The sequence below is a fragment of the Triticum urartu genome, chromosome 3 (genome assembly GCF_003073215.2).
Source record: "Triticum urartu cultivar G1812 chromosome 3, Tu2.1, whole genome shotgun sequence".
NCBI classification, from domain to species: Eukaryota; Viridiplantae; Streptophyta; class Magnoliopsida; order Poales; family Poaceae; genus Triticum; species Triticum urartu.
The window spans coordinates 717,244,646-717,272,482 of record NC_053024.1 but is presented as its reverse complement, the minus strand read 5'-3'; the positions used below and the strand labels follow the sequence as shown (position 1 = coordinate 717,272,482).

General features: G+C 44.2%; 2 protein-coding genes across 2 annotated transcripts; one reads left to right on the top strand and one right to left on the bottom strand.

The window, feature by feature from the left end:
* Nucleotides 1-93: 93 nt before the first annotated feature.
* On the top strand, nucleotides 94-8,013 carry LOC125549378 (protein DETOXIFICATION 40-like). The gene is made up of 7 exons (XM_048712810.1): nucleotides 94-489; nucleotides 5,689-6,320; nucleotides 6,395-6,451; nucleotides 6,556-6,794; nucleotides 7,094-7,212; nucleotides 7,315-7,401; nucleotides 7,712-8,013. Exons 1-7 carry the CDS (start codon nucleotides 214-216, stop codon nucleotides 7,793-7,795), a joined length of 1,494 nt encoding a protein of 497 aa, XP_048568767.1. The 5' UTR covers nucleotides 94-213; the 3' UTR covers nucleotides 7,796-8,013.
* A 4,149-nt stretch (nucleotides 8,014-12,162) lies between these two features.
* On the bottom strand, nucleotides 12,163-16,416 carry LOC125546159 (protein DETOXIFICATION 40-like). The gene is made up of 7 exons (XM_048710328.1): nucleotides 16,036-16,416; nucleotides 13,989-14,620; nucleotides 13,816-13,872; nucleotides 13,487-13,725; nucleotides 13,051-13,169; nucleotides 12,849-12,935; nucleotides 12,163-12,590 (listed from the first exon to the last, which is right to left on the bottom strand). The coding sequence occupies exons 1-7, from the start codon at nucleotides 16,303-16,305 to the stop codon at nucleotides 12,507-12,509; spliced, it is 1,488 nt and encodes a 495-aa protein (XP_048566285.1). The 5' UTR covers nucleotides 16,306-16,416; the 3' UTR covers nucleotides 12,163-12,506.
* Nucleotides 16,417-27,837: the final 11,421 nt, after the last annotated feature.

Below are 27,837 nucleotides of genomic sequence, written 5' to 3'. Positions count from 1 at the left end.
GCAAGTTGTTACCACACCAACCTGTGGTGAGCAGCCTACAGCTACAGAAGAAGTGGTCACCTCACCTGTCGGTAGCTGCCGCATTGATTCAAGGAGCAAAAACACACACACACAGAGACAGATCGCGCCATTATATGCGCCAGCGTCCGTCGACGGACTTGGCCGAGCGGAGCTACCATCTCAGTCAACGCCAACACAGCACAGCTCGCTCGCATGGCGGACGGGGACGAGCATGAGCATGGCGCGCCGGGCCGGCTGGAGAGCATCCTGACGGACTCGTCGGCGCCGCTGGCGGGGCGCGTGTGGGCGGCGGGGGCGATCGAGCTCGGCATGCTCTTGCGGCTGGCGGCGCCGGCAGTGGTCATGTACATGATCAACTACCTCATGTCCATGTCCACGCAGATCTTCTCCGGCCACCTCGGGAGCCTGGAGCTCGCCGCCGCCTCCCTCGGCAACACCGGCGTCCAGATGTTCGCCTACGGCCTCATGGTACGTATGCGCGCACTGACTCCCCTCCGTCTCGTCTCCAAATCATTCGCCACTCGCTGTTTTTATCTCAAAAAGTTACTTCTCCGTTCTTAAATAGATGACTCGTAACTTTATACTAACTTTAATACCTATTTTGGAATGGAGGAAGTATCTGTGTAACCACACTCTGCATTTTGGTTTAGATCCAAAATGTTGTGTGTTCAATGAACATGCCTGCCATTGTTGGACCGAAAGAGTAGTATATATTTCCGATGCTTCAGAGTAGAATAGACCGAGATGCTCGATTAACCACTCATCAACGGGCGCTGATTTGACCAGGAGTGTTGGACATATACAATAGTACCGCTACCTCAGTCGTTGCTGTTCTTAATTACCCACAGCTTATTAGATCGAAATGCTCGATCAACCTGTCACTTTTGGGAAACATTGATTTGAACCAAAAGAGCACGTAGTATATTTCACGTTTGTTCATTGGTTGATGACAAGAACCAAGCTCGTGTGTCATGGGGTCGATTTGTTTACGGTTGCGTATAGTCGATGGATTGCAACGGCGATCGACTCGGGACAGAAATTGACTTGTTGAGTCGCGCCGGCTCCTATAGGCCACTTGTATACTTAGGAAACCTCCCGTGTGATTTGGAATATTCGTTTTTCCTATAAATATTGTCTCAATCACACTTGGTTGCACTAGACATGATGTCATGTATGATCAATTTGCTACCAACTGAGAATCTCGACTCAGGACCATGTGTGCAATTTGGCCCCAAATCCTCTACATCGAAACAGGGCCGAGCAAGGAAAATCAGGGGCATGTCCGAAACTACCTCACTAGAATATGATCATTGCCATATAAATTCATACTCTCTAAGTTCATTATTTGCCTAAGCCATATAGCCCTCCGCAATGATTCTACCATCAAGCTAAAAAAAATGATTCTACCATCGAAAAGTTGATAATTCTTAACACACACAAAGTTACTAAGGTAGCCAAGTTTTACTGGAGAGGGAGATACTAAGTTAGCCAGCTAGGTAATGAGGTCCAGTGTATGACAAAAAAAATACTATCGAGAAGGAAAGGCTCCATGGCTCTCGACCTGAACTGGCCTATGTGTGGATCGGTGTTGTCGCGCAGCCCTGATCAAAAGATATTTCATATTTGTCACTCTCTATGACCAAAATGTCGAGAAAACACACCTAGTCACATGAGATGGACCACGCCAATTACTTGGTAAGGTTCTAGTCTATTTTTTCCTATTTCAGGAAGGTTCTACAAGATTTTGTCCCGGTATTTTCTTTTTTCCATTGTTTTCACTACCTGCTTTTTCTTTTTTAATACCTTTGTTTAATGTCCACAGTTTATAGAAATATTGCTAAAATTGAAAAAAAATGTGTTTTGTAAATATTCAAATATTTTTTGAAACAAAATCACAAATTTAAGAACTTTCACATAGTAAAATATTCACATTTTTCTAATTATTATTATTTTTATTAAAAATTAGTCTCATAATTTCAATAAGTTACTCACTAAAAAAAGGATTTTGGGAAACCAAAATGGGAAACTGAGTGAAAAATACTTAAACAAAGAAAAAACAGAATAATATATATCGATACAACAATGAGCGTAAAGTGGGCCGGCCCAGTCCTTGCTGTTGCTATGCGATTAGCTGAAATATTGTTGCAACACACGTCAACTAGGTGACATTCTGTTGTAACACACTTCAAGTTGGAGCTCCCTTCATCAAGCGCTTCCAGAAGGGTGCGACTATTTCTCGCTTTTAGTGAGACGATAGAAGTGCTTGCATCAGCCAAGCCTGTGGTGGGCTGGCTCAATAGAAGCTTCAAATGTTCCATCGTTTTTTCTTTCGGGCCTGATACAACTTTTTTCTTATTCTTTTCTTACTTGAATTTATATCCCAAAAATCTTCTAAATATTTACCGATATGGTAAAATTTCTTTACTTAGTTTATGGAAATATTCACCGCACATTGCAAATGTTTCTGGTATGTAAGATTGTTGTCGGCATTTTTAAAAAAAGTTTGTATAATTCAAAAATATGTTCATGATATTTAAAAACTGTTTACATATTTCAAAATATGTACATTACATTTTTATAAAATTTTCATTAAAATTAAAAAAATCATGTAATTTGTAAAAGTTCAAACTTCTAATAATTCTTCGAATGAAAATATTTTCATGTCTGTTAAAAATTTAATGTATATATTTTTTATTTTTTTACAACATATAAAATATTATTGTGCCATGAAATATGCTAGTGTTTAAACAATTTTTGCATTTTTAGAAAACATTCTTAATTTTTTGGAAAAAATAATGTGTTTTTTGAAAAATTCACCTTGTATTTAAAAACATTCAATATGCATTTGGAAATTTTTTGACATTTATTTGGATAATTCAACATCTATTTGAAATATTTCCATTGGGTATCTGAAAATGTGCAATCTGTATATGAAAAAAGTAAATTAGTACATAAACAGCAAAGATGAATATAAAAAAAATCTGAAAAAAGGTCTTAAAAGATAATAGAGAAAAACACAGGAAAAAAACACACTGCGCCTTTTCAAAACCGGGCGGAAGGTTCCACAAACTGGTGCATCTTCCCAAAACCGATCACTACCACCTCATTGGTTGGGCCCACTTCATCGATCCTCTAGGCAAGCTCTGCTTCTGTCTATCTGCTATGGGCGGAACTGAATTGATAGAAAAGAAAAAACAGTATATTTTTTAATCTCATATATGTGGGGTGACGAACAAATAATCTCCAAAAATCCATTTTCTTAATGTTTTCACCTGGAAATCTCTAACACCGGGTATATCACCCCCTTGAATGCTTAAGGTTGACATGTCGAATTTCATGTGCTTTTGGTTCCTGGTTAGGACGTTCACTCCTTTTTTTGCGGGCAGACATTCACCCCTTTTGACACCTTGCGTCTGAAAATTTCTTCATAATCGATGATACGCGATTATACATAATGGTACATGCTACACTCCTAGATCATCCTCGCCACCTCCGCCGTGCCGTTCTCCCCACCGTCTAGATATTAGGTAGGCTCAAATTATAAGAAAATTACTCCTAGATGCTACTCTAACGATGCCAAGACCCATATAACAAATTCATGGGCTTTTCCCACTTGTTCAAGAGGTTTTCTTCAATATTTAATATCCAAAAAAGAATTGAATGTCTTTGTATTATTTAGAGTCTGCTAGCACGTATGCTCGTGCGTTGCAACAACAGATAAAATAATATGCATTTAAAGTTAGTGAGAATTATCTGTGCAAGCAAAACCCTGTGTGCACACGAAAAAGGAACATTTAGCTTCTCGGTTTCGTCGCGTCTGAAGGAATCAATCCGCTATTTTTCCATTCATTGATTGAGGGCATTTAAGAGTTTTGTTACATCATCGTACACTAGAGAAGGCCTAGGAGTTATTCAATCTACTCTTCTTTTCAATCGAGGGGATTTTAAGGTATGGAGTTTCTAAATAGAGAAAATTCCTTATTTGACACTGTCTTAAATCTGGTTCTTTATTTGACACTGGAAAAGTTTTTCTTCCCTATTTGACACTAGTTCTAAATTTTATTCCCTATACGACACTTCCATCTATTTTGAGCCTAAATGACACCTCAAAAGACGATTTTGCCCCTCATGCGCTATGTGTGTGTGCGCGTGTGTGCTGTTGCGTGTGTGGGTCCATGCGCACATGTGTGCTGCTGCTGCATGTGTGTGTGCATGTTTGCTGCTGCTGCATGTGTGTGTGCATGTTTGCTGCTGCGTGTGTACGTGCGCGCGCGTGTGTGTGCTGTTGCGTGCCTACGTGTGTGCTGCTGCTGCGTGTGTGTATGTGTGTGTGTGCTGCGTGCGTGTGTGTTGCTGCGTGTGTGTGTGCACATGCGCATGCATGTTGTTGCGTGTGTGTGTGCGCGTGCGTGTGTGTTGGTGCATGTGTATGTGTTGCTGCATGTGTGCTCCTGCCCTCGCACTGATGCTACGTGTGTGCGCTATTGCCCCTACACACATACCACATGAGGGGCAAAAGAGTCTTTTCAGGTGTCATTTAGATTTAAAATGGACGAAAATGTCATATAGGGAATAAAATTTAGAACTTGTGTCAAATAGTGAAGAAAAACTTTTTCAGTGTTAAATAAGGAAGTAAATTTTAAAATATTGTCAAATAAGGAATTTTCTCTTCTGCATATCCTAGGACACATGAACAATTTTTTAAATCCTGAATAGTTTTTTGGAAATTATATACACTTTCGGAAAAAATGCGAACAGAATATGACAGGGAACATCTTTTAAAATTCACAAATATTTTCTGAAAAGACCAACTTTTTTAGAAAAACATGAACATTATTTGAATTTGTGAGATTTTTAAAAAACAGGAACATGTGTTGAAAATTCATAAGATTTTTAGAAAATGTGTATCTTTTATACACGAACATTATTTTTAATTTTGAAAATTTCACTAAAACATTACTATTTTCAAATTTGGTGCATTTTTTGAAATTTCATTTCTTTTTAGAAATCCCGAACAATTTTGGAAACAACATTTTTTAAGAAAAAATGAGCAACGTTTTGCAGGTTCCGGATTTTTTTCAAAATAGAAACCAAATTGTGGAATTCCGAACATTTTCCACAATTTGTTTTTTTCATTCTGAACATTTTTGGGAATTTTTAATTTATGAAATAAATATTAAAATAAAAATAAACTGGAAAGGGAAAAAAGAGATTGGTAAAGGAGAATAAAAATAGAAGTAAAGCACAAAAAAAATTTGGCCTGCCCATTATTGGTTGTCCTGTGCGAAACTTCAACTATTTATCGCCCCATGCGGCAAATAGAGTTTACCCAGTTGTATGGGCAGAAAAATAAGCGAGTGACGCACGCACGAAAATTCTTTTTCTAGCAGACAAGCGCATAAGAATTTAGTACCATCTCGGATAGAAAAAAAATATTTTCGACAGTGAACGGATGAAAAAATTGGCGAAACACACCTTGCTTTATTATTTTTTTGATTTGATTTGATTTGAATTTTGAATTTGAACTTCGCACCTTACTTTATTAGTAGGTATAGATATAGATAGATTATTTATTTATTTTCCTTAGTTTCGAAATATTGATTTTAAAAGGTATGTTTGACTGTCTAATCGCAATTTATCACACTCATAAGACATTACATTCTGCAGCTGGGCATGGGTAGCGCAGTGGAGACCCTGTGCGGACAAGCCTTCGGTGCGCACAAGTACGACATGCTCGGAACCTACCTCCAACGCTCCGCCGTGCTCCTCTGCTGCACCGGCATACCGCTCGCCGCGATCTACGCCTTCTCGGAGCCACTCCTCGTGCTATTAGGACAGTCACCGGAGATCGCCCACGCCGCGTCCATCTTCGTCTACGGCCTCATCCCTCAGATCTTCGCGTACGCCATCAACTTCCCGATCCAGAAGTTCATGCAGGCGCAGAGCATCGTCCTGCCCAGCGCCTACATCTCCACGGGCACGCTCGTGCTGCACTTGCTGCTCAGCTGGGTCGTCGTCTACAAGGCCGGCCTCGGCCTGCTCGGCGCCTCGCTGGTGCTCAGCCTGAGCTGGTGGATCATTGTCGCGGCGCAGTTCGCGTACATCGCCGTGAGCCCGACCTGCCGGGAGACGTGGACCGGGTTCACCTGGCAGGCCTTCTCCGGCTTGCCGGCCTTCCTCAAGCTCTCCGCCGCGTCTGCTGTCATGTTGTGCCTGGAGACGTGGTACTTTCAGATCCTGGTGCTCATTGCTGGCTTGCTCCCCAACCCTGAGATTGCTCTGGATTCCCTTTCTGTGTGGTGAGTACCATTCATCCATAATTCTTGCTGTTGTTTTGTGCCTCTGCCTAGTAATTAACCCGCGATTTGTGCAGCATGACAATCTCCGGTTGGGTGTTCATGATCTCAGTAGGTTTCAACGCCGCCGCAAGGTTCGCGACTCTAAGCTGAATGACTTGACAACATTATCATTGCATACTGACATCTTGGAAAATAGTAGTACTCTAATTAACGAATTGATATGTTTTCACTTCAGTGTAAGAGTTAGCAATGAGCTTGGTGCCGGCAACCCCAAGTCAGCATTTTTCTCAGTGTGGGTCGTCACTTCGCTCTGTGCAGCCATCTCTGTTGTCTTTGCCATTGTGATGCTCTGCCTACGCAACCACATCAGCTACTTGTTCACAGAGAGTGAAATAGTTTCCGACGCGGTGGCGGATCTCTGCCCGCTCCTCGCCATCACACTCATTCTCAATGGCATACAACCTGTACTATCAGGTGAAGTTTCTGTACACCAAGATGTGCTATCTTGATTCTTGACTAGTCCATTAGTACTCCCTCCGTTCCTAAATATAAGTCTTTGTAGAGATTTCACTATGAACCACATACGGATGTATATAGATGCATTTTAGAGTGTAGATTAACTCATTTTGCTCCGTATGTAGTCCATAATGAAATCCCTACAAAGACTTATATTTAGAAACGGAGGGAGTACAACATTTCAGAAAATGTTAATGTCAACCGCATTATTCAAACAACATGTCACTGAACTTTACTAACATGCATACAAATATCAGGTGTTGCTGTTGGATGTGGATGGCAACAATTTGTTGCATACGTGAACATTGGTTGTTACTACATCGTAGGCGTACCCCTTGGAATTGTTCTCGGTTTTGTCTTCAACCTCGGCGTAAAGGTGATAGATTTATCCTTGCACTATATATATTTGGTGACGACAAAATCTTTACTTCTGTGTTCTAACTTGTGTTTGGTGATGACATCGTATGCCTGCTTGCAGGGCATTTGGGGTGGCATGATTGGAGGAACGACTATGCAGACGGCCATTCTATTGTGGGTCACCATCAGAACCGATTGGAGCAAAGAGGTACCCCTTTCACTAAACATATAGACCAGAAAGTTGAGACAAACATTTCCGTTATTTTTCACAAAAGTGTTGATGTTGAAAATGGAGTTAAATTATGTGAGGTCCGGAGATTCATTCTACCTACCTCTATCGCCATAGCTTGCATAGTTGTTATAAATTTAACATCCAGACCTCTTGTTTGCTCACCACTGTGCCTTCTATCGCATGATTCAGAACCTTCTTAGGAGTATATATGGACGATGCAAATTGTTAAAAATATTCATTGATAAAGATACACTACGTAAATGTACTTGTTTTATTTGACCTTCAGGTTGAGGAAGCGCATAAAAGATTGAACAAGTGGGATGATACCAAGAAACAGCCCCTCCTTACGGCGGCCACGGATAATAGCTAATTAGTGGTCCAGAGTAGGTCTACATTTCTTGTTTAACAATCGAGAATCGAGCTGGCTTTGAGATTCACCATCAGTATGGGGAATTAATTTGGAAGGCAGAATTCATGTGTCTTGATTATTGTGTTGTAGAACCATTCATCAAGATTTCAGACATGCTTCATAATGACATGAGGTGGGCATATGTTTTTTGTTTTTCTTTTCAAAATGATGATCTAAGAGCATCTCCAGCCGTTCGCCCCCCCAGGACGCATAAAAATCGCCCCCTGGGGGCAAGCCGGCGATAAAATCGGCGCTGGGGGCGGTTTCGCGTCCAGTCGTCGCCCCCAGGCGCCGATATTGGCCCACTTTTCAACCCCATTTCGGCGAATAAAGGGCCCATATAGGCGACAATAGGCCCATATTCGGCGTGGTTCGTCGTTGTTCGGCGTTCAATTATGCACATAAATTTTTTTATCACATATTTCATCACAGAAATATCAAATATTTCAACAAAACAGTACAACAACAAATAGTTCAATACAAATTATATAGTTCAACAAATAAAAACTCATATTTCATCACCCCTCGCGCCCGGCGTCGCCCTTGAGCCTCCATAGATGCTCTATCAGATCTTGCTGCAGTTGATGATGCACCTGTGGGTCCCGGATCTCCTGACGCATACTAAGATAGGCAGTCCAGGTTGCCGGTAGCTGGTGATCAACTTCGACTAGAGGACCCTGCCTGTAGTATGGTTCAGTGTCAAACACTGGGTCTTCTTGCTCGCTCTCGATGATCATGTTGTGCAAGATGACACAGCAAGTCATAATCTCCCACATTTGATCTTTCGACCAAGTTTGAGCGGGGTACCGGACAATAGCAAATCGAGATTGGAGCACACCAAATGCCCGCTCGACATCCTTCCTGCAAGCCTCCTGAACCTTCGCAAATCAGGCGTTCTTGCCTCCTGGCACAGGGTTTGAGATCGTCTTAACAAATGTCGACCATCTCGGATAGATGCCATTAGCTAGATAGTACCCCTTGTTGTAGTGCCGCCCTTTGATCTCGAAGTTCACCGGAGGAGAATGACCTTCAACAAGCTTGGCAAAGACAGGAGAGCACTGCAGCACGTTGATGTCATTGTGAGTTCCTGGCATACCAAAGAAGGAGTACCAAATCCAGAGGTCCTGTGTGGCCACCGCCTCAAGTACCACACTGCAACCGCCTTTGACTCCTTTGTACATCCCCTGCCAAGCAAATGGGCAATTCTTCCATTTCCAATGGATGCAGTCGATGCTTCCAAGCATCCCAGGAAATCCTCTTGCTGCATTCTGTGCTAGGATCCGAGCAGTGTCTTCCGCATTGGGTGTTCTCAAGTATCGCGGTCCAAACACTGCCACCACTGCCCGACAGAACTTGTAGAAACACTCTATGCTGGTGGACTCGGCCATGCGCCCATAGTCGTCGAGTGTATCACCGGGAACTCCGTATGCAAGCATCCTCATCGCTGTCGTGCACTTCTGGATGGAGGTGAATCCAAGGGCGCCGGTGCAATCCATCTTGCACTTGAAGTAGTTGTCGAACTCCCGGATGGAATTCACAATCCTGAGGAAGAGCTTTCAGCTCATCGATAACGGCTCCGAAATGTTTTCTCGCCGTGAAGTGGAGCATCGGCGAAGTAGTCGGAGTAGAGCATGCAATAGCCTTCGAGACGATGCCGGTTCTTTGCTTTCACCCGCCCCGGCGCCGAGCCACCTCGCCCCGGCTTTTCATTGCTCGCCAGCAGCTGGGTGAGGGCGGGGAGCACCATGAGATGCTCTTCTTCCTGGACGCCGGCCTCGGCTTCCTCCTCCAGCAGCGCGGCGAGCGCTTCCTCGTCATCCGAGTCCATCACCGAGGCAGGCAAATCGCCGAACACCTTGCGCCCGGTGGGCGTGTCCCCACCGCTAAACCGCCCCTCCGCGGACGGAAACGGCGGTCGGAAACGCCCAGCTGCTGTTGGAGGGGCTGCCGCGGCGAAGCTCTGCTATTTTTTCGGCGTGGAATGGCTATCTAGTGGTGAAAGGCGGCGGGCAGCGCCGGGATATAGCTACTGGCGGCCGAGGGCGCGGGGGTGGGAGGCGAGTCGGGGAAGAAAACCTTGACTTTTCCCCTGACGGCGTGGCCAGCCGCGCTTTTCCCTTGCGCCGGAGCCCCCAACTGCCCCCCAGTGCGCCGGGTTCGGCCTGTGACCGCCGGGTGGAAAAAAGGGCCGAACCGGCATTTTTCGGCGTCCTGGGAGCGCGACTAGGACGTTTTTTTGGCGCCGGCGCCGAAAAAGTGGCCTAGGGGGGGGGGGGGGGGTGTTGGGGGCGCGGCTGGAGATGCTCTAACCCCTAGCCTCTATGTTGGTGATGCTGGTGATGCACACGACCATATATTATTGCCAACTCATAGAAAAGAAGTTATAATAGCTCAATCGCTATGACAAACGCGAACATGATGATAAAATGCACCCATGCTGCTTCAATCCTACTACTGTACTGCCACCCATATCAGTTGAACATAGCTCGACCGATTATCTCCCGCCGACAGCCAGACTAAACCAGCACTGACCATACTGAGCACCCAAATGTTGATGCATAGATGAGGTGCACGCTCTCCATAACATATTTCCACAGATTGTTGATGCACACAGTCTTCATTCTACGAGCTTGGCATTGCAATTGGAAACGCAATTTCCCATATATTACATCATCGTGAGTTTTACAAAAAAAAAATCTTAGGGGTTAATACTCATATTCCAAACAAATTACTATAGGACACACATTGGACAAAAGAACACATTGTAAGTGCAAGGAACTTGGCCAATATTGCAAATTTCTGCATCTTCTCCGCGCAGAGGCCGGAAGAGTAATAATAATTAGTTAAAAAACTACATGAAACAAATGTGTTTGATGTGAAAGTGTTTTTTTTTAAACAGAAAGATGTTGCGATGAAGAGTGGGACATTCGTTTCGAGTGGCAACCTTATCTAGATGTTTATAGTTCATCTTACTTTAATTTCACACACCCAAATTTTCATACATAAGTATAAAAACCAAAATCAGAAAAAAAATGCTGGTCTTTAACGAATATAGGAGAAATCACACACTCTAACTAAAGTCAGTGAAAAAAATCGTTTGATGGGATGCGGCCCACGGGCATGTGCATGTAGGCGAGCACTAATTCTAATTTGCAACAATAGGTGATGTAAATCCCCCTTTGACACTTATTGCATCAAACTGTCGGCGATTCACACAGGCCAGGCCACCGCTAGGAAGCGAGGTGGACGAGGTTTTTACGGTTCATTGCTAATGGTTCTTTCTCGAGTGGTTCGTCGTGGTTCTTTCGGTCAAGTTCCGGGCTCCTTATGGAGTTTTGAATGGTTTTCTACAGAGTATCTGTCTCTTCTTTTCCCTTTTGTTTCATTTTCTATTTTCTTCTAAAAAATATTCACAAAAATTGAAAATTGTTCACACGTTTTGAAAAATGTACACAAAAAATTAAACATATTAGCATTGTGTAAAAATGTTCAGAATTTTAAATAGATACTCAAAAAATGTTAATAATGTTCATAATTTATAGATTTTCCATAAATTTCCGAAAATGTTCACTTGCTTTAAAAACTGTTTAGAAATTCTAAAAAAGTTCACATTGTATAAAGGTGTTCACACATTTTTCTAGAAATAGTTCATGTAAATAAATAACTGTCATATTTTAAAATTTTAAACGAAACAAAACTGGCTAAAACTAGTTAAACAGAAAGGAAAAGGAAACAAAAGAAAAATCCTTAAAACCCCTTGTGCGGCATCCCTCTTATATGACATATCCAGTATCACACAGGAGGCCCCATAGAAGACCTGGGAACTCCCCAAATGAGACGGACGACCGAGATTTTTAGTTCTGTTCGGCCCATGTGCACTGCAGTACTGTTCCTTCCATGGAAGGGCAAGACTGACAAGTTGGTCATGTTTGGCTTCAACAGGTCCACCTTTTTTTTGCGGGTGTTCAACAGGTCCAACTAACTTGAACCATACATGAATAATGAGAAAATGGCTATTTAAGCTTCCACCGCTGACCTAGCTTTTGACCTCGTTAAGTCAATATGATTATATAGAAGATTCCATCTGATTCTACATCTTGTACTCCTTTTATGCAAAATTTACAAGGTTCAAGTTTAGCTCTCAATCCATGATAATTTTGTTTTAAGGATTAAAGAATCCTATTTTCACACACACACACACACACACACACACACACACACACACACACACACACACACACACACAAACACACACACAGACAGAGAGAGACAGAGAGAGAGAGAGGCCTATGACCTCATGTTACCGTCAAAAAGGTTTGAAATCATGATTTTTTAGATAATAGAAAATTTTATTGCCACACCTCTACATGATAGATGCATATAGCCTAACTTATTACAATATTAATTAAAAAAATGCCAGACAGTGGCCTTACTAGGAAGAGAGAAAGATCAATAACATCAAGACAGTCAAACGAAAGAAAAATCTAACTTGCCAACCATGTCTACTCTACATACTAAGAAGCATATGACCGTCAGGCCAACCAAATTAGTACAGAAACTCTCCGGTAATCCACTCAAGAATCAGGTCACATGAATTCTGTCGCTCCCGGTTAATGCCTCATGCTGGCGGCAGATCTCAAACCCAAAGCAATTATGACTCTCCGGCGATCCATTAGTTATCATCTGTGACGCCAACAAGAAGGGGCTCCTTCTTTGTATCATCCCACTTGTTCAATCTTTTTTGGGCCTCCTCTACCTGAAGGTTACACAAACATAAGAACACAAAAGCAATTACATATTGTATCTTTATTAGCTTTATCAACACATATTTTAGATAATTTACATCAACATATACTGTCAAGAAGGAGCAACGGTGAGCAAGCAAGTGACCGACTAAATCTTCGGACCTCAGGCAGTTTAACTTCGTTTTCATCATTTACATTTTTGTGCAAAATAAATACATGGAGCTATAAAGTTAAGCTTGCTGCTCTATAGGTTAAGTCACAGGGATTACCTCTTTGCTCCAATCAGTTCTAATGGTGACCCACAACAGAATGGCAGTCTGTATGGCCGTTCCTCCAATCATGCCACCCCAAAGGCCCTGTGAGTAGGCACATGATTCCACCATGAAATATAAGTTAGAAGATATACAGAACTGAATATTTCGTCATGCAGGAGTATTATATACTCTTAGAATTTACAGATAAATCCATTACCTTTACGCCAAAGTTGAAGACAAAACCAAGAAGAACACCAAGGGGAACACCTACGATGTAGTAGCAGCCGACGTTGACGTAAGCAACAAATTGTTGCCACCCACACCCAACAGCAACACCTGATATTTCTATGCATGTCAGTAAAGTTCAATCACCATGTATATATATATGTTGAAAAAGAGCTTCGACACAATGTTTCACACTCAATATAATTTCCCTAGCACTAGAATTGGAATCAAAATCAACCTGCCCTGTTGCTTAAATAATGCAGTTGACATGAGCACTTTTCTGAAAGATTGTGCTAATGTACTACTCCCTCCGTCTAATAATGTAAGACGTTTTTTGGCAAACATAAACGTCTACATTATGAGACGGAGGGAGTAGTCAACAATAAAGATAGTACCATGTTGGCGTGCAGAATTTTTATAAAATTTACCTGACAGTACAGGTTGGATGCCATTGAGAATGATGGTGATGGCGAGCAGCGGGCACAGATCCGCAACGGCGTCGGAAACTCTTTCACCCTCTGTGAAGATGTAGCTGATGTAGTTGCGGAAGCACATGATCACAACAGCAAGGACGATAGCGATTATTGCAGAGAGCACCGTCACGACCCAAACCGAGAAAAATGCAGACTTGGGGTTGCCGGCACCAAGCTCATTGCTCACTCTAACACTGAAGTGAAACATTGTGCATTAGCTTATCTATAGTTAAGTAACTAACTAATTAGCTTGTTTCCAAGCCATTCCGTTTAGAGTCACGAACCTTGCGGCGGCGTTGAAACCTATTGATATCATGAACACCCAAGCAGAGATTGTCAAGCTGCACAAGTCGCAAGTTAATCAGCACTCACTCTATGGATTGATTAGTAGGCACTCCTATATAAGTACAAGTTACAACCCAAAAATAATGAACACGTGCAGATAAAGGGGACTCACCATACTGAGAGGGAATCCAGGGAAAGCTCGGGGTTGGGGAGCAAGCCAGCGATGAGCACCATGACCTGGTAGTACCATGTCTCGAGGCACAACATCACAGCGGACGCGGCGGAGAGCTTCAGAAATTCCGGCAACCCGGAGAAGGCCTTGATAGTGAACCCTGTCCATGTCCGCCGGCACGTCGGGCTCATGATGATGTACGCGAACTGCGCCACGACAATGATCCACCAACTCAGGCTAAGCACCAGCGAGGCGCCGAGCAGCCCGAGACCAACCTTGTAGACGACCACCCAGCTCAGCAGGAGGTGCAACACGAGCGTCGCCGTGGAGATGTAGGCGCTGGGGAGGACGATGCTCTGCGCCTGCAGGAACTTCTGGATCGGGAAGTTGATGGCGTAGGCGAAGATCTGAGGGATCAGGCCGTACACGAAGATGGACGCCGCGCGGGCTATCTCCGGGGACTGCCCCAGCAGCAGCAGGAGTGGCTCCGAGAAGGCGTAGATCACGGCGAGAGGTATGCCGGTGCAGCAGAGGATAACGGCGGAGCGTTGTAGGTAGGTTCCGAGCATGTCGTACTTGTGTCCACCGTAGGCTTGTCCGCAAAGGGTCTCCACTGCACTACCCATGCCCAGCTGCAAAAACATATTGTCTTGTTACTGTCATATATTTCACTCTAGTCTAGATTGTATAGCTTACAACACATGTCTTGTGCTAAGAAAAGTAGGTTTTGCAAATGTGTTTCGAGCACATATTTTTCTTCTATATCACATCATAGGTTCTTTCTCCATGAAAACATGTACGCATGCATAACACATGAGCATGTACTGTACATGCTCATAGTTGTACTAAATCAGCGACAAATAATATGGAACGAAGAGAGTAGTAGCTAGGGCAAACACATCCATATCCCAATCACGTGAAAACTTCTCTCTAGGACGTGCCAACTACTCAACGAGTCAAATTTGTCTCAAGTCGATCGCCGTTGCAGTCCATCAACCACCCATCATTCATTAAAGAAATGAACCCCATGAGTGACACACGATCCAAGCTCATGTCAATAAAATAAACGTCAACTGGTACTCTTTGGTCAAATCAACGCCCATTAATGACAGGTTAATTGAACCGTGCATGCATGCACGTGCCGAGTGGATCGTGTGACGTGCAATTATTGCATGCTTTAGCGACCATCACAGCACTAAACACGGGATTAGTTGTCTGATTTTGGATAAATGGGAGAAAAAGGTGCGGCGATCGGCTATTTCCCACGGCTCCAAATATTCCCTGGAGCTTTCCCCGCGCATCTTTCGCCCTGCAGCGCCTACAACACCGAATGCACCCTGGTGTAGTGTGTACCATATTGGATCTAAGCAGCAAGTGAAATGCCCTTTTGGTCAAGTGAACGCCCACTAATGATGAATCAATTTGAACATTACTATCATTGCGCGCGCCTACTATGTAAACCGAAATGTAGAATGTCATCAAGGAGTGGCCTGGTTATACGCGAATATTACACATACATAAATGATTTTAAAGAGCTTTCCCATGGTATAATGTTTACGACATCTGGTTTGCACTTTACTAGTTAATTTGTCGGCAAAGTATTGCCCAAAAATATGGTGAACAATAAGCCATGATGGAGAAAATACTATCTAAACCAAAATGGAGATGTTACCAAAGAATAATAAACCCCGAACCCGTCAAAGAAAGTACTCCCTCTGTACAGACCGAGTGCTATCTAGGCTGAAAATAGAGAATGCATGAAGGAGTTATTCGGTTCCGCAAATATTTCATGATTTTACAAATGATTTTAAAACAGGTTTTCCACAGTATGTTATTGTGACATATATAGTTTATATTTTCTTAATAAAATATAAAGCCAACGTGTGACTCAAAATACATGAGATTAATAAACCCAGAAAAAGAAAGTATTGTACTATCTATGAACCGAAATGGAGAATGCCATCAATGAGTGGTTTGGTTACGAAGATTTTACACGTACACGATTGTCTTGGAGATGAGATGGAGGTGAGCGTGCGTGAGTGCGTACCATAAGGCCGTAGGCGAACATCTGGACGCCGGTGTTGCCGAGGGAGGCGGCGGCGAGCTCCAGGCTGCCGAGGTGGCCGGAGAAGATCTGCGTGGACATGGACATGAGGAAGTTGATCATGTACATGATCACCGCCGGCACGGCCAGCCGCAGGAGCATCCCGAGCTCGATGGCCCCCGCCGCCCACATGCGCTCCGCCCGCGGCGCCGACGAGTCCGTGAGGATGCTCTCCAGCCGAGCCGACGCGCCATGCTCGTCCCCGCCGCCCATGCTCGTCGATCGTAGGACAAGAGGCTCGGCTCGGCTAGCTAGCGCAGCGAGGAGCTCGTGAGAGTGTGGGAGTGTGGGTGTGTGTTCCGCCGTGCCGTCGTTGACTGTTATCGTCCCCAGGCGGATGTGTATATATAGTAACGGCTTGGGTCTGGGAGGTTTGCAATTTGTTGTTCGTCTCTAGCTAGCCTGTTGGCTGGTTGGTGTCATACTTAGACGGCACGCGGATATGAGATATGACGCGGATTTTGCGCGCCTACGCGTACCTGCGTGCCGCATTATCGTGGTCGCCGCTTCACACCGGCGAGGGAGTCTGGAGATCCGCGTTGGATCACTGAAACTGCGATTTACTAAAGTCATCTCAGTCAGGCTGGCCGGCCACGCAAATTAACAGTACTGACAGTCTATTGGCCGCGTAGTTTTTCGCTTTTTTGGGGTGGCGAACACGAAAGATGCGCACGTCGGCGGAGGGACCCGAAAAATGCCCTTTGTCCTTCCCTCTGTCCAGTATGCACGCTGGTTAACTGTGCTCCAATTATTTGGCACAGTCGTAGTGCTGATTGTTACACTGAAAAACAGGCTTTAGGGCAAAATGGAAGGGATTACGATGAGCTGGTCTTGGTTTCACCACCCGACGACTTGTGATGATCCCGAGGAACACGAGCGGCCAGGATAATTGGGGTAGGCCGCCCAACATCTTTTCCGAAGATCCGGCCAGCAGCACATGGGTATCTCACATCCAAGTCCAACCAACCATACATGCAGGAGGTATGGGTGGATCCCCATCATGCACGACGTCAACCAAGCCAGCTTCAGCCACGAGCATGTATGCAGCTCAGGGTGATCGGTGAATCTGCCCATCTTTGCTTGTTTCATCTAGTGGAACCGGTGTGATGGGCTCCCAGCACCCACCTGATCATCTACTATTCATCTTTAGAAGAAAAAATTGGTGAATTAATCTGCAAAAATGCATTCGATCTCTCTCGCTCCCCGCATTGGATGCATGGCCATTAGTTTATTGCATGCACGAGCCGCCCGTGGTTCTTAATATATTACGCGGGCGAGCTGGCCGCTGGGCAGGTCGATCAGAACGCGGGAAACGTCAGCTGCGACCGGCTGGTTCTGGACGAGAGGACGTGCCCCTTCGTGCACCATGCGTGCCCATTTTCTTGCTGTATGTGATACGATATGTTCATACACATTGCATGCCGGGACTACGTGGTGACATCCCTTCCATGCATGCAGCTGGAGCACGTGTGATCGCGACAGAGTCCCTGCGTGTGAGCCGGCGCTGGAGCCGCATGAGTTTCCCATCTCGACCCTGGAATGTGGTGGCTAAAAGGAAAAACGATGTGCAATCAACGTGCACCATCCAGACGAAATGCCGGTGTGCAACGTGATGCGGTCTTCATTCACTTCTCCAACATGGAAGGACATCGTGGCCACAAGGGATATTTTTCAAGCCACACATCATTGTCGACACGTCTGACACTACAGTGTCACTGACACTTTGTTACCAAAGTCTTCATCAAGTGGTCTTCGTGAACTTCTTTGGCACACACACAACAACTGCCTCATCCACCAGATGGACATTTCTAGCATTCTTTGACAAACTATGTTGCAAAACGTGCCATCGACAACAAGAAGGACCGTGCCATGACAACGAAAATTGACTATATCATCTACGATGACAAGACTACATCGACACGCCCTCTCTATTGTGATGACTCCCTAAACAACTACACAGTTCTGAAAAAATTGATGTGTGTTCGACGGGTTTCCACTAGACCTGGCAAAACCAGGAATCTCCTTGCAAACAGCATCCTCTGACATTTGCAAGGTGCTTCATCGACGACCGATGCTCTGTCATCTATGGTATAGCACAATTTTTGCGCCTCCGGCTTTGTGTGGCTACACCGATGCAACGAGTATACCGTCGACCACAACTACCTCAACATGGGTATTTCATCATGATCAACTACCTTGACATCGTCATCTAAGGCTAGGTATACATCTACTCATCGGCAACAACTACAGCCTACAACATTTGGATCGTTACTAGCGTCCATGACACTTCTGCCGTGACAACGGGACGGAATATATGTGAGACAGGAAAGGCACCAAAAGGGGATGCAACCAGTGTCCTAGTTGTCGACCCATTAGAGACATATTTAATGATGGCGAAGCGAAAAGATGACAGACACAAGATTTCAAATTTAGTCACAATCGCCTGCTTTGCTCCAACTATGTCAAAGGGGAATGTCAGACTTATTATTGGGTTTGAGTTTAAGATAAGAAATTGATCAACAACTAGTGTCACGCTATTCGTCACTCTGGGTGAAGAATAATTCTTCTTCACCCCCTCTAGGCGGGGCAGTGGCTTGGCCGCGCGTAGGCGGCTGCAGCCTGCAGGGAGGTGCGGCGTGGAGATACGACGATAGCTGGGACTCCCGCTGGCAGGAGATATCGTCTCCCATCCAATCAACCAAACATGCATGAGCTACGGACGGGATCCCTGCGTTAGATGCACGCACGATGCAACCAAGCCAGCCTCAAGCACGCCCCCTGCATTACATGCATGATCATTACTTTAGTAACCAGGTGATAACAACGTAGTAGACGCCGAACAATCTTGGATTCGCACCGCTGGCGTACGTGGCGTCCATCCAGCAAAACTTGGGACATGCGTTGATCTGGCCGACCGTCGCCCTCCCAATCATGCGGAAGACATGGGACTCACGCAACGTTAACGCAAAGGTGTTCCCAAATGAGATGCTACACGACGCTCAAGATACTGATGGTGAATATGAAAATCAGTCGATCTCTCGCTCCATGCATCACATGCGTCCGCGAGCACGATCCACCCATCTCTAGCATCGGTAGTGCAAATTAATTCTACGGACAGATCTTGGTAGCAAAGCAATCGGTTCTCTGGATTCGGTGCATGCGTGATCGTGTACACCCACGACGCGCCCGGCTCTAGCATCGGTGCACTTCTTTTTCGAACTCTGCAACGGTACAAAATAATACTAGTACTACTGCTTCAGATCAGTAGATCACCAATTATTTTGTCCATTTTAGGACAGATCGCAGGTACACCCGCTCTGTTCAACTCATACACGTGCTATTTGTACCATAGCTGATAGCCCATCCGGCTTGAGAGATCCAACGACTACCATTGTTTAACTATCGGCATGCCCGTCGATTGGTACCCACCATAATCACTTTGCATTGGTGCCTCACGCGGTGTTGAATGGCCGGCGGCACGACGCCGAGCTGCCCGCGGTGGGCTGGCGTCGTAGACACATCATATTTTTTTTTCGAAAAGGGGATTTCCCGGTCTTTGCATCAGAACAATGCATATGAACATCTTATTAAATAAAAAATATAAGTTCTAACAAGGTCTCAAAGTCTTCGATTAAAAAGTGAAAAAGCTCACACAGAGCCAAAATGGGCTAGAAACACAAACTAGCCAAACAAAAGACGCCACACCCGGCTGGCACAAAAAGAGATAGATAAACTAATTGCCTATTCTATTACATGATCGCCATCCAAACCGGTTGAAAATATCCCGAGCTACCATCTCCTAGCGGATAGATCCAGTAACCAAACGCTCCCTGGCCTCCGTCGGAGTGAGTAGCGACCACGAACGGATCAACGCCGTGGCTCTGAAAATAACCTGCAGAAAATGAATGTGTGTTGTCATGTTAAAAACCAAGTCATTTCTGCAATTCCAGAGCGCCCACACGGTGGTGCAGACTCCTACACGAATATGTCTTGCTAACTCGGGCCGTACCCCGTTAAGCCACGTTCCAAATAACGTGTTGGCGGAACTCGGTGGAGTAATATTAAAAGCAATATGGATCGTCCTCCATAAAACTTTAGCTAGCGGGCAATCAAGAAAGAGGTGTTTGATCGTCTCATCCCGTCACAGAAACTACACCTAGTAGGTCCTGTCCAATTACGCTTTGTCAAGTTGTCCTTAATTAAAATAATTTGTTTATGGAGAAACCACATAAACACTTTGATTTTCAAAGGTACTTTGACAACCCAAACATGTTTGGAACTAGGGATCGATCTTGAATTGATAACATCAATATACATTGATTTAACAGTAAAAACTCCAAACCTAGTGAGCTTCCAGCGTAATTCATCTGGTTGCTGGGAAAGCTGATTGTCCATTAGTCTCCTTACTAGATGTAGCCATTCTTCCCAACGATTACCCCCTAATGACCTTTTGAACTGAATATTAAGGGGATCGATTGTAATACCGTTGCAACAAAAATATCACGTCTTTGAACTATACGATACAAAGATGGGTATTGGATGGCTAAAGGTGCCTCTCCAAGCCAAGTATCCTCCCAGAATTTTGTACTGGCACCGTCACCAACAATAAACTTTGTCCTATTAAACAAGAAAAACTTTACTTTCATAAGCCCTTTCCAGAAGGGTGAATCAGTCGGTCTTACTGTCACCTGAGACAAAGTTTTGGTTTGGAGATACTTTCTGTTGGGGAACGTAGCAGAAATTCAAAATTTTCCTACGTGTCACCAAGATCTATCTATGGAGAGACCAGCAACGAGGGGAAGGAGAGTGCATCTACATACCCTTGTAGATCGCTAAGCGGAAGCGTTCAAGTGAACGGGGTTGATGGAGTCGTACTCGTCGTGATTCAGATCACCGATGATCCTAGTGCCGAACGGACGGCACCTCCGCGTTCAACACACGTACAGCCCGGTGACGTCTCCCATGCCTTGATCCAGCAAGGAGAGAGGGAGAGGTTGAGGAAGACTCCATCCAATAGCAACACAATGGCGTGGTGGTGGTGGAGGAGCGTGGCAATCCTGCAGGGCTTCGCCAAGCACCACGGGAGAGGAGAAGAACTTGGGAGAGAGGGAGGGGCTGCACCAAAGGCAAAGGTGTGTCCCAAGAGGCTCTCCTACCCTCACTATATATAGGGATCCCAAGGGGGGTGCGCCAGCCCCTAGGAGATCCAATCTCCAAGGGGGCGGCGGCCAGGGGAGGAGTCCTCCCCCCCCAAGGCACCTAGGAGGTGCCTTCCCCTGCTGGGACTCTTCCTTTAGGGTTTCCCCAGGCGCATGGGCCTCTTGGGGCTGGTGCCCTTGGCCCATGTAGGCCAAGGCGCACCCCCTACAGCCCATGTGGCCCCCCGGGGTAGGTGGCCCCACCCGGTGGGCCCCCGGGACCCCTCCGGTGGTCCCGGTACAATACCGATGACCCCGAAACTTGTCCCGATGGCCGAAACAGGACTTCCTATATATAAATCTTTACCTCCGGACCATTCCGGAACTCCTCGTGACGTCCGGGATCTCATCCGGGACTCCGAAAAACATTCGGTAACCACATACAAGCTTCCTTTATAACCCTAGCGTCATCGAACCTTAAGTGTGTAGACCCTACGGGTTCGGGAGACATGCAGACATGACCGAGACGTTCTCCGGTCAATAACCAACAGCGGGATCTGGATACCCATGTTGGCTCCCACATGTTCCACGATGATCTCATCGGATGAACCACGATGTCAAGGACTTAATCAATCCCGTATACAATTCCCTTTGTCTATCGGTATGTTACTTGCCCGAGATTCGATCGTCGGAATCCAATACCTAGTTCAATCTCATTACCGGCAAGTCTCTTTACTCGTTCCGTAACACATCATCCCGTGATCAACTCTTTGGTCACATTCCGCATATGATGATGTCCTACCAAGTGGGCCCAGAGATACCTCTCCGTTAACACGGAGTGACAAATCCCAGTCTCGATTCGTGCCAGCCCAACAGACACTTTCGGAGATACCTGTAATGCACCTTTATAGTCACCCAGTTACATTGTGACGTTTGATACACCCAAAGCATTCCTACGGTATCCGGGAGTTGCACAATCTCATGGTCTAAGGAAATGATACTTGACATTAGAAAAGCTTTAGCATACGAACTACACGATCTAGTGCTATGCTTAGGATTGGGTCTTGTCCATCACATCATTCTCCTAATGATGTGATCCCGTTATCAACGACATCCAATGTCCATGGTTAGGAAACCGTAACCATCTATTGATCAACGAGCTAGTCAACTAGAGGCTTACTAGGGACATGGTGTTGTCTATGTATCCACACATGTATCTGAGTTTCCTATCAATACAATTATAGCATAGATAATAAACGATTATCATGAACAAGGAAATATAATAATAACCAATTTATTATTGCCTCTAGGGCATATTTCCAACAGTCTCCCACTTGCACTAGAGTCAATAATCCAGTTCACATCGCCATGTGATTAACACTCACAGGTCACATCGCCATGTGACTAACACCCAAAGAGTTCTGGGTTTGATCATGTTGCTTGTGAGAGAGGTTTTAGTCAACGGGTCTGAACCTTTCAGATCCGTGTGTGCTTCACAAATCTCTATGTCATCTCCTAGATGCAGCTACCACGTTCTATTTGGAGCTATTCCAAATAATTGTTCTACTATACGAATCCAGTTTACTACTCAGAATAATCTGGATTAGTGTCAAAGTTTGCATCGGCGTAACCCTTTACGACGAACTCTTTTACCACCTCCATAATCGAGAAAATTCCTTAGTCCACTAGTTACTAAGGATAACTTTGACCACTGTCCTGTGATCCGTTCTTGGATCACTCTTGTACCCCTTGACTGACTCATGGCAAGGCACACTACAGGTGCGGCACACAACATAGCATACTGTAGAGCCTATGTCTTAAGCATAGGGGACGACCTTCGTCCTTTCTCTCTATTCTGCCGTGGTCGAGCTTTAAGTCTTAACTTCATACCTTACAACTCAGGCAAGAACTCCTTCTTTGACTGATCCATCTTGAACACCTTCAAGATCATGTCAAGGTATGTGCTCATTTGAAAGTACTATTAAGCGTTTTGATCTATCCTTATATATCTTGATGCTCAATGTTCAAGTAGCTTAATCCAGGCTTTACATTGAAAAACACTTTCCAAATAACCCTATATGCTTTCCAGAAATTCTACGTCATTTCTGATCAACAATATGTTAAAACATATACTCATCAGAAATTCTATAGTGCTCCCACTCACTTCTTTGGAAATACAAGTTTCTCATAAACTTTGTATAAACCCAAAATCTTTGATCATCTCATCAAAGTGTACATTCCAACTCCGAGATGCTTACTCCAGTCCTTAGAAGGATTGCTGGAGCTTTGCATACTTATTAGCATCTTTCAGGATTGACAAAACCTTCCGGTTGTATCACATACAACCTTTCCTCAAGAAAAACGTCGAGGAAACAATGTTTTGACATCCTATCTGCAAGATTTCATAAATAATGCAGTGACTGCTAATATAATTCCAACAGACTCTTAGCATCGCTACGAGTGAGAAAGTCTCATCGCAGTCAACTCCTTGAACTTGTCGGAAAACATCTTAACGACAAGTCGAGCTTTCTTAATGGTGACATTTACCATCATTGACCGTCTTCCCTTTTAAAATCCATATGTACCTAACAGCCTTACGACCATCAAGTAGTTCTTCCAAAGTCTATACTTTGTTTTTATACATGGATCCTCTCTCGGATTTTATGGCCTCGAGCCATTTATCGGAATCCGGGCCCACCATCTCTTCTCCATAGCTCGTAGGTTCATTGTTGTCTAGCAACATGACTTCCAAGACAGGGTTACGTACCACTCTGAAGTAGTACGCATCCTTGTCATCCTACGATGTTTGGTAGTGACTTGATCTGAAGTTTCATGATCACTATCATAAGCTTCCACTTCAATTGGTGTAGGTGCCACAGGAACAACTTCTTGTGCCCTGCCACACACTAGTTGAAGAGACGGTTCAATAACCTCATCAAGTCTCCACCATCCTTCCACTCAATTCTTTCAAGAGAAACCTTTCCTCGAGAAAGGACCCGATTCTAGAAACAATCCCTTATTGCTTTCGGATCTGAGACAGGAGGTATACCCAACTGTTTTTGGGTTGTCCTATGAAGATGCATTTATCCGCTTTGGGTTCGAGCTTATCGGCCTGAAACTTTTCCACATAAGCGTCGCAGCCCCAAACTTTTAAGAAATGACAGCTTAGGTTTCTCTAAACCATAGTTCATACGGTGTCATCTCATCGGAATTACGTGGTGCCCTATTTAAAGTGAATGTGGTTGTCTCTAATGCTTAACCCATAAACTATTGTGGTAATTCGATAAGAGACATCATGGTATGCATCATATCCAATAGGGTGCAGTTATGATGTTCAGACACACCATCACACTATGGTGTTCCAGGCTGTATTAGTTGTGAAACGATTTCCACAATGTCTTAATTTTGTGCCAAACTCGTAATTCAGATATTCATCTCTATGATCATATCATAGATCTTTTATCCTCTTGTCACGACGATCTTTCAACTTCACCCTGAAATTACTTGAACCTTTCAATAATTCAGACTCGTGATTCATCAAGTAAATATACTCAACATCTACTCAAATCATCTGTGAAGTAAGAACATAACGATATCCACTACATGCCTCAGCACTCATTGGACTGCACACATCAAAATGTATTACTTCCAACAATTTGCTTTCTAGTTCCATTTTACTGAAACCGAGGCTTTCAGTCATCTTGCCCATGTGGTATGATTTGCATGCCTCAAGTGATTCAAAATCAAGTAAGTCCAAACGGTCCATTTGCATGGAGTTTCTTCATGCATACACACCAATAGACATGGTTCGCATGTCTCAAAATTTCAAAAATGAGTGAGTCCAAAGATCCATCAACATGGAGCTTCTTCATGCGTTTTATACCGATATGACTTACGTGGCTGTGCCACAAGTAGGTGGTACTATCATTACTATCTTTTGGCATGAACATGTGTATCACTACGATCGAGATTCAATAAACCATTCATTTTAGGTGTAAGACCATTGAAGGTATTATTCAAATAAACAGAGTAACCATTATTCTCCTTAAATGAATAACCGTATTGCGATAGACATAATCCAATCATGTCTATGCTCAACACAAACACCAATCTCGATGGTAGAAGGAGCGTACGATATTTGATTATATCAACATTGGAAACACTTCCAACACATATCATCAGCTCACCTTTAGCTAGTCTCCATTTATTCCGTAGCTTTTATTTCGAGTTACTAACACTTAGCAACCGAACCGGTATCTAATACCCTGGTGCTACTAGGAGTACTAGTAAAGTACACATCAACACAATGTATATCCAATATACTTCTATCGACCTTGCCAGCCTTCTAATCTACCAAGTATCTAGGGTAATTCTGCTCCAGTGGTTGTTCCCCTTATTACAGAAGCACTTAGTCTCGGGTTTGGGTTCAACCTTGGGTTTCTTCACTAGAGCAGCAGCTGAATTGCCGTGTCATGAAGTATCCCTTCTTGCCCTTGCCCTCCTTGAAACTAGTGGTTTCACAAACCATCAACAATTGATGCTCCTTCTTGATTTCTACTTTCGCGGTGTCAAACATCGCGAATATCTCAAGGATCATCATATATGTCCCTGATACATTATAGTTCATCACGAAGCTCTAGCAGCTTGGTGGTAATGACTTCGGAGAAACATCACTATCTTATCTGGAAGATCAACTCCCACTTGATTCAAATGATTGTTGTACTCAGACAATCTGAGCACAAGCTCAACAATTGAGCTTTTCTCCCTTAGTTTGCAGGCTAAGAAAATCGTCGGAGGTCTTATACCTCTTGACGTGGGCACGAGCCTGAAATCCCAATTTCAGCCCTCAAAACATCTCATATGTTTCGCGACGTTTCAAAACGTCTTCGGTGCCTCAATTCTAAACCGTTTAACTGAACTATCACGTAGTTATCAAAATGTGTATGTCAGATGTTCGCAACATCCATAGACGACGTTCGAGGTTCAGCACACTAAGCGGTGCATTAAGGACATAAGCCTTCTATGAAGCAATGAGGACAATCCCCAGTTTACGAACCTAGTCCGCACAATTGCTACTATCAACTTTCAACTAATTTTTCTCTAGGAACATATCTAAACAGTAGAACTAAAGCGCGAGCTACGACATAATTTGCAAAATCCTTTTGACTATGTTCAGGATAATTAAGTTCATCTTATGAACTCCCACTCAGATAGACATCCCTCTAGTCATCTAAGTGATTACATGATCCGAGTTAACTAGGCCGTGTCCGATCATCACGTGAGACGGACTAGTCAACGTCGGTGAACATCTTCATGTTGATCGTATCTTCTATACGACTCATGCTCGACCTTTCGGTCTTCTGTGTTCCGAGGCCATGTCTGTACATGCTAGGCTCGTCAAGTTAACCTAAGTGTTTTGCATGTGTTCCGAGGCCATGTCTGTACATGCTAGGCTCGTCAACACCCGTTGTATATGAACGTATGAATCTAACACCCGATCATCATGTGGTGCTTCGAAACTACAAACTTTCGCAATGGTGCACAGTTAGGGGGAACACTTTCTTGAAATTTCAATGAGGGATCATCTTATTTACTACCGTCGTTCTAAGCAAATAAGATGTATAAACATGATAAACATCACATGCAATCAAATAATAGTGACATGATATGGCCAATATCATATAGCTCCTTTGATCTCCATCTTGGGGCTCCATGATCATCTTGTCACCGGCATGACACCATGATCCCCATCATCATGATCTCCATCATCGTGTCTCCATGAAGTTGTCACGTCATCTATTACTTCTACTACTACAACTAACGGTTAGCAATAAAGTAAAGTAATTACATGATGTTTATGTTGACACGCAGGTCATAAATAAATTAAGACAACTCCTATGGCTCCTGCCGGTTGTCATACTCATCGACATGCAAGTCGTGATTCCTATTACAAGAACATGATCAATCTCATACATCACATATATCATTCATCACATCCTTTGGCCATATCACACCACATAGCATACCCTGCAAAAACAAGTTAGACGTCCTCTAATTGTTGTTTGCATGTTTTACGTGGCTGCTATGGGTTTCTAGCAAGAATGTTTCTTACCTACGCAAAGACCACAACGTGATATGCCAATTGCTATTTTCCCTTCATAAGGACCCTTTTCATCGAATCCGATCCGACTAAAGTAGGAGAGACAGACACCCGCTAGCCACCTTATGCAACTAGTGCATGTCAGTCGGTGGAACCTGTCTCACGTAGGAGTACGTGTAAGGTCGGTCCGGGCCGCTTCATCCCACGATGCCGCCGAATCAAGATAAGACTAGTAACGACAAGCATATTGAACAAAATCAACGCCCACAACTACTTTGTGTTCTACTCGTGCATAGAAACTACGCATAGACCTAGCTCATGATGCCACTGTTGGGGAACGTAGCAGAAATTCAAAATTTTCCTACGTGTCACCAAGATCTATCTATGGAGAGACCAGCAACGAGGGGAAGGAGAGTGAATCTACATACCCTTGTAGATCGCTAAGCGGAAGCGTTCAAGTGAACGGGGTTGATGGAGTCGTACTCGTCGTGATTCAGATCACCGATG